At 66.7% G+C, this 7,342-nt stretch overlaps 1 protein-coding gene across 1 annotated transcript; it reads left to right on the forward strand.

Moving 5' to 3' along the window:
* Positions 1–704: 704 nt before the first annotated feature.
* Positions 705–7,342, forward strand: LOC116451937 (cytoplasmic phosphatidylinositol transfer protein 1-like). Its single transcript, XM_032125935.1, is given in 10 exon segments — positions 705–1,226; positions 1,228–1,315; positions 2,344–2,492; positions 4,237–4,325; positions 4,488–4,495; positions 4,972–5,043; positions 5,130–5,225; positions 5,324–5,479; positions 5,554–5,617; positions 6,462–7,342. Coding segments are annotated over 10 exon segments (1,152 nt in total). The 5' UTR covers positions 705–1,062; the 3' UTR covers positions 6,728–7,342.

A 7,342-nucleotide genomic window follows, 5' to 3' on the forward strand; every position in this document is an offset into this window, starting at 1 on the left:
TGTGGCCGCGGACAGCGGTGGGGAAGGGGCGGCTGAGCCCGGCCGGGGGGCTCCTTCTTTTCCAGCCGGCGGGGGCCGGTCTGAGCTGCCAGGATGGGGAGGGGAATGCCGTGCCCTGCGGTGCTCCGGTGGGTCCCCGGGGTGTCACCTCCCCTATGCCGGGGCTGCCTCCGCCCCCGCTACTGGGGTCCCTACAACCTGGCACCAGCACCCAGCCCTCTGCCCTGTCAGCAGGGTGTCCCTGTGTCCCCCAAGGGATGCCCCTGTAGCCTCAAATGCTTATGTGGACCCAGGGACACTCCTGTGTCCCCCGGTGCCCCCAAAGATGCCCTTGTGTCCCGCTATGACCCTGTACCCCCAAGGATGTCCCTGTGTCCCCAGCTGGACAAGTTGACTCCAGACAAAACCCCATGTGAGCCCCCGTCTGCCCCTTCCAAGGCCTGATCCCCCATCCAGGGTGACTTTCAGGAGGGCCAACGTCCCCTTCCTTCTCTGTGGGGCTGGGGGCCACGTTCAGGAGCCCCCTGAGCAGTCCTGTTACTCACTCTGAGCATCCCCAGCCCTGGCTGGACGGGGAAGGGAATGTGCCAGCCTGGCAGTGCCGTGGCTGGGGTGGGTGCTGGGGGGCAGCCCTAGAGTGCATGCTGGCTGGGACAGGTGCTGGGGGAAGCCTCGGGGAAGGGGGTCCAACTCCTGCCCAGGGAAGGGGTGTCCTACATCAGAGACATGATCCTGTGCTGCCGGGGAGCAGCTCCTCAGGACAGGACAGAGTGTGGGTGCCTAGAGGTGGGTCCCCAGGAGCATCGGGCAGGTCTGACCCCATCCTCACATCTCTGCAACCCTCTTGCCTCACTGGCCACTACAGTTGGGTGGGGATGTGGCACCCCGAAGGGATGGCACCCTATTTTGGGGGGACACGTGTGCTCCAAGACAGCCGCGTAGGGACGTGTTCGTCCGCCTGGCAGGGGAGGGGTTAACGCCGGGAGGGTTTTGGGGTGCCGGGGTGTCCCCAGCTGGGTACACCCAGGCTGCTCCTCGCACGGGTGACCTCACGGCACTGCCATGGCAACGGCTCGTGAAGTCACCGCGAGCGGGGCGGCTGCTTCGAGCGTGGGGTGCTGGGATGGGAGCGTGGGAGGCAGCGCCGCGTCCCCCCCGCTGCCGCTGCCCGCGGCCCCCCAGCATGAGCTGTGTCCCCGCCAGCGCCGACGCCTCCGCCTGACCCCCGTGCTGGCCGCCGTGCCCGTGCCACCCTGCCCGTGTCACCATGCTCGTCAAGGAGTACCGCATCTGCATGCCGCTCACCACCGAGGAGGTGAGCGCGGGGCACGGGGCCGCGGCTGGCACGAACGGGGACGCAGCGAGGGAGGGGCTGTGGGTGGGGGTCTCATACCCGGAGCAGCGCAGCGCCGGAGGATCGGTTCCTGCCCTGAGAGGGACGCGGTGACCCCTTTGCTGTGTCCTCGTGGCACGGCTTGGGACAGGGACCGGGGCGTGCTGGGCTCGGAATGTTCCGTGCGAGGGCTGAGCCGTACTTTGGGGTGCAGGTGGGGGGGCATGCCGTTCCTGGGCACGGCGACCTTGGGGCACAGAGCCCGACGGCAGCACCGGGGCACAGCAGGAGCAGGGGATGAACCAGCAGGGGAAGGGCGGCGGGGGTTTGGATGCCCGTGGTATGACAGGGAGCACAAGCGCCATCCCTGCTCCGGCAGGGAGCCTGAATGCCATCGGCAAACAGCGCTGACAGCTGGCAGCATCCCTGGGCAAAGGTCTCTCGTGAGCACCTGGTGCTGACGGGGCCGTTTTGGCGAGCGGGGACCTGCAGCGGTGCCCACCCCGGGGCAGTGCCATCCCTCCCTGCTGGCACCTGGGGAAGGTTTTAATTTAGGCAGAGTGCGGTGGTAAAATAGTGCTGGCGGGTGGGGTGGTGGATGGGATCTTCAGCAGAACAATCAAACCCTTATTGCACAGCTGCATCGCCAAATCCACAAATACACCTTATCGTTACGTATATGACACGGACACATCCATATGTATCACAGACTCACAGCTTTCCCTGGCTCCCAGGTAGTTTGCCGCGCAGAAAACCTCCAGGCATTCTGCAAGGCAGTGGGAAAGCACAGGGAGAGCAGGATCCAGCCCTTGCCTGGGTGTTGGGACAGCCTAAGGACACGGGAGGTCACGCAGGGTGCCCCAGGAACCCCCTGCCCGCTGCACGGCTCAGGGTCCGCCACCCCTTGCTCCGTGCCTCAGTTTCCCCTCTCGGCAGCGTGGCTCAGCCCCCGGGCTGTGCCGGGTGGTCACCGGGGCCGGTGGCACTGAGGGCGGGCGCTGTGGTTGCAGTACCGCGTGGGGCAGCTCTACACCATCAGCAAGCACAGCCACCAGGAGAGCGAGAAGGGCGAGGGCGTGGAGGTGGTGAAGAACGAGCCCCACGAGGACCCCGTCCACGGCCCCGGCCAGTTCACTGAGAAGCGTGTCCACCTCTCCAGGTGAGCCTGTGGCTCCGGTGATGGGTGCTGGGTGGACACTGTGGTGGGGGGCATGGGCAGGCATCAGGGTGGCCCCAGCTCTTCCTCCAAAATTTCTGAGGAAGCCCCTTCCTGGGTCCTGGACACCCTGCAGTGTGACTGCTCTCCCAGGGTTACCCCTGTCATTTCCCAGGCTGCCTCCATCATCTCCCAGCGGTGCTCGCAAATCCTGGGGTGCACTGATCTTGGGGGGCTGCTCCCAGCCTTGGGGGCTGCACCTGTCAGTCAGGGTGTAGCCATCTTTGGGGTGCAGTGATCTTGGGGGGCTGCACCCATCTCCCAGGCACCCACCCATCTTCAAGGGCTGTGTGTGTCTCCCAGTGGGGTCCCCAAGTGCTGGGGTGCACCCATCTTCGGGGCCTGCATCAAGTTTTGGGAGCTGCACTTACCTCTCAGGGTGTACCCATCTCCTGGGGTGTTCTGATTTTGGGGGGCTGCACCGATCTTGGGGGGCTGCACCCATCTCCGGGGCTGCACCCATCACCCAGGGCACACTTGTCTTCAGGGGCTGCACCCATCTTTGGGAGCTATGCACCCATCTTAGGGGTTCACCTCCTCTCTGGGGGGCTGCCCCCTGCTTATGGGGTACACCCATCTCAGGACACTCATCCACCTTGCAGGGGTGCACCCACCTCTCTCTGGTGGGCACCCACCTCCGGGTGCCAGTGGGTGCCTGATCGGGGGGCTCAGCAACGCCCTGGCCCTGGGGGTGTCACTGTGGGGCAGTTGTTGGCCCCCAGCACCACTGTCCCCACGTCCCCTCAGCCGTCTGCGGACACGGGCTGCTCCCCACCAGGAGCTGCTGGTGTGAGACGGGTTATTTTTAGCTGCAGCGCTCACGATTCCCCTCTCGCCTGAAATTTATTTATAACGCCTGAAAATTAATCAAAACCCACCTCCCGACTCCCCAGGGGGCCTGATCCTGCCGGGCTGCTGGGGGGGGAATGGGAGCACCCTGGGGCCTCGGCCCTGGGGAGGTGGAAGGGTCCTGGGGAAGGGGTGGGGGTCCAGGAAGGAGGGTGGGGGTTTGTTGGGGAGGAGAGGGGGGTAAGGGTGTCTGGAGAGGAGGTGGGGAACCTGAGGAGAGGATGGGGGCACTGGAGTGGAGATGGGGAGCTGGCACAGATCCTGGGGGGGTCCTGACATGCAGATGAAGGTGCTGGGGAGGTGGAAGGGGTCTCTGGTGGGGGAATGTTGGGGCACTGGGGAGGGTCCTGGGGAGGCAACAGGGGTCCCTGAGGGTGTTCTGAGGTGCAGGTGATGATCCAGGGGTGCAGATGAGGGTCCTGGGGAGGTGACAGGGCTCCTTGGGGGTATTCTGAGGTGCAGGTGAGGAGGGTCCCTGGAGGCATCCTGGAGTGGAGGTGAGGGTGCATGGTTGGGAGCTGGGGCAGGGGTGCGAGTCCTGCAGAGGTGACAGGGGTCCCTGGGGGTGTCCTGAGGTGCAGATGACAGTGTCGGAGTGTAGATGCAGGTGCCAGGGAGGTGGCAGTGGTTAATGGGAGAGGTGCTGGGATGAAGATGAAGATGCTGAGGTGCAGATGAGGATCCCTGGGGGCATCCTGGGGTGGAGGGTCCTAGGTAGCAGGTGGGGTTCCTGGGGTGGGAATGGGGGTCCCAGAGGCAAGCTGTGTTTGGCGGCGCATGGATGGGTGGCACCAGCCATGTCCTGTCCTGAGGGGGTGCCCTGCCGTGGTGCCCACAGCAAACTGCCAAGTTGGGCACGGGCGGTGACCCCCCGCATCTTCTACATCACCGAGAGGGCCTGGAACTACTACCCCTACACCATCACGGGTGAGCCCCGGGCAGGGCGTGGGACGGGCACCCCCGGGCACCCTGTCCCTGCCCAGTGGTGGGGGGGCTGCAGGGAGCTGTCCCCGGTCTCACCACTCCCTCTCTCCCCCCGTGATGCCGCCTGGCGATGCCACCCTGTGATGTGCCCTGGTGTGCCTGCAGAGTACACGGTAAGGAGGTGGCATGGAATGACCTGTCCCCTTGTCGGGAGCTGGGGGGGCATTTTTGGGGGTGCGTGTCCTTTGGGACAGACATCCTTTAGGGGTGGGTGTCCCTCAGGGTGGGCATCGCTCAGGGGGGGTGTCACCGTGGCAGGTAGCCCTTGGGTGGGTGTCCTTTGGGCTGGGCATCCCTCAGGGTGGGTGTCCTGTGGGGCTCGGATTCCCTCGGGGATGGGATCCCCTGGAGAGGGTGTCATTGTGGCTGGGTGGGTGGTCCTTGAGGATGACCATTCTTGGAGGTGGGTGTCCCTCAGGGCTGGGTGTCCTTTGGGTGGGTGTCCCTCAGGATCAGTGTCCCTGGACCACACATCTTTTGGGGATGGGCATCCTTGGGGGTGGGGTGTCCCTCGGGGTGGGCATCCCTGGGAGTGGTGTCCCTCGGGCTGGGCGTCCCTTGGGGACCAGCTGACAGCCACTCCCTGCAGTGCTCCTTCCTGCCCAAGTTCTCCATCTACATCGAGACCAAGTACGAGGACAACTGCGGGGACAGCGAGAATGTGAGTGTGCACCGCAGCTGAGACCTGGCAAACTCATCACTTCACCACCCATGCCCCATGTCACTCACCCTCCCTCTCCTCCCCAGATCTTCCACAGTGACAAAATCCTGGGCGACCACGAGGTCTCTTTCCTGGACATCGCCTTCGACGAGATCCCTGAGCGCTACTACCGCAGCCTGGAGGTACCACGGCTGGGGACGAGGGAGCTCCCTGAGGCCACCCCCTTGTCTCCTGTCTCAGGGGGGTGGGTTCATGATCTCACTCCTCCCCATCCCCCCAGGACCCCCGTTTCTTCAGCTCGGCCAAGACAGGCCGGGGGCCGCTGCGGGAGGGCTGGCGCCAGCACACCAAGCCCATCATGTGCTCCTACAAACTGGTGAGCGTCAAGTTCGAGGTGTGGGGGCTGCAGACGCGGGTGGAGCAGTTTGTGCACAAGGTGAGAGGGGCCCAAGGGGGTTTGGGAGGCACTGGGGGGGCAGTGACAGGGTGCTGACCCCCGTGGTGTTGCAGGTGATCCGGGACATCCTGCTGATCGGGCACCGGCAGGCTTTTGCCTGGGTGGACGAGTGGTGCGGTGAGTCCGTGGGGTCACCCGGCGCTGTGGGGAGGGGGGCACACGGTGCCCATGGAGGGAGGGGGCTGCAGGTCTAACTGCTGATGCCACTAACCCCACCACAGCTCCTGCTCTTCGCCTGCGCTGCTGCCTGCTCTGCCTGTGCTGCCTGCTCACCCCTGCCTGCACCCCCGCACGCTGCCCACTCCCCTGCACCCCTCGGGGAGGACGGGGACAGGGGTCCCAGCACCCTGCCTGTGCTGCCTGAACCCCCATTCTGGCAGGGACACGCGCTGCAGGCGGCTGCCACGTGCGGGCACAGGGACGGGACCCCCGGGTTTGGTGACAGCTGGCGGCGGGTGCCAGACCACCCCGGTGAGCGGCTCTCTGCCTTCCAGACATGTCCCTGGAAGAGGTCCGGGCCTTCGAGACTCAGATGCAAGTGGCCACAAACCAAAAGCTGGGGAACCAGCACCCCTAAGCCCCTCTGCCTGCCGGGGACGGACACCCCGGACCCCGCCTTGCTGCCTGGGGGTGGGTGCAGGCAGGGGGGCTTGTGCCCCCCCTGCACCCCGCGGCGGAGGGTCCCCCCTCCCAGCTGCCCTCCCCGCGTGTCCCCTGCCTGCGCTGCCTGCGCTGCCTATCCATCCCTTCCCCTCTGCTGGCTGGGCTGGTGCTGGAGTTGGGGAGCTGGCTGTGCTGCCCAGCATCCCCTTCCCTGCCCGTCCCCCTGTCCCCAGTCCCTGTCCCCTTCCTGTCCCCCAGCTCGGTGGGGAGCCGGGGCGCGGGGCGCAGGCTGCCCCGGGATGAGGGGGTGCCGGACGCGGCGGTGCCGAGCGGCCCCAAGCCCGGCTGTGCTCGGCAGGGATGACGATGGAGGAGGTGCGGCGCTACGAGCAGGAGACGCAGGAGGCCACCAACGAGCTCATCGGCCTGGTGGCACCGGCCATCTCGGTCAGCGAGGTGGGGCAGCCCACGGCCACGCACTCGGCCCCTGCCAGCGCCCCCTCCACCCCCCTCAGCGACGAGGCCCCCGAGTTCCTGGCTCCCCCCAAGACTCGCCCGCGGAAGAAGTCGGCGCCGGAGACCCTGACGCTGCCCGCGCTGCGGGAACGCGCTGGCGCCGAGTGACGCCGGCGGTGCCGCTCCGTGCTGGACTGTGCCAGCTCCGCCGCCCACCCCGGCCCCGCCGACGGGCGCAGAGCCCAGGGAGGGACCCGCACCCGCTGTCAGGGCGCTGGCAGCCCTGGGGTGTGCTGGCCTCCCCGAGCCACCGTGCGTGCCCACACGGGTCGGTGCCACCACTGCCGTGCCAGTCCCGCTGGCTGCACCGGGAGGGGACGCCAGGCCAGCGCGGGTCCCCGGCAGCGTCGGGTGATACCGCAGGAGCTGCTTCCCTCGACTCCACCTGCCCCGGTGTCCGCAAGGACCACCGAGGCTGGCGAGCAGTGGGGAGGTGCCAGCTGGTGCCCGCTTGCCGCGGCCAGGCTGGAGCAGTGCCCTGCAGGGTAGGCACCAGCGTGGGGGCACAGTGAGGGTGACAGTGACAGCTGGGCGCGGGGCTGGGGCTCCCCACAGGACCCCCAGGGGCTGCACAGCCCCGTGCACGGCTGGCCCCGCAGTCGGGGTCCCCTTTGCTGTCCCTCCAGAGGCCGTGGCTGCTCGAGGGGGGCTGGGGTGGGCTGAGCCCCTCGTTTTCTTTAGGAAAACAAAGGCCTTTTTGGAAATAAAGCTCGAGACACGGCA

Source organism: Corvus moneduloides, chromosome 16 (genome assembly GCF_009650955.1).
Source record: "Corvus moneduloides isolate bCorMon1 chromosome 16, bCorMon1.pri, whole genome shotgun sequence".
Lineage (NCBI taxonomy): Eukaryota > Metazoa > Chordata > Aves > Passeriformes > Corvidae > Corvus > Corvus moneduloides.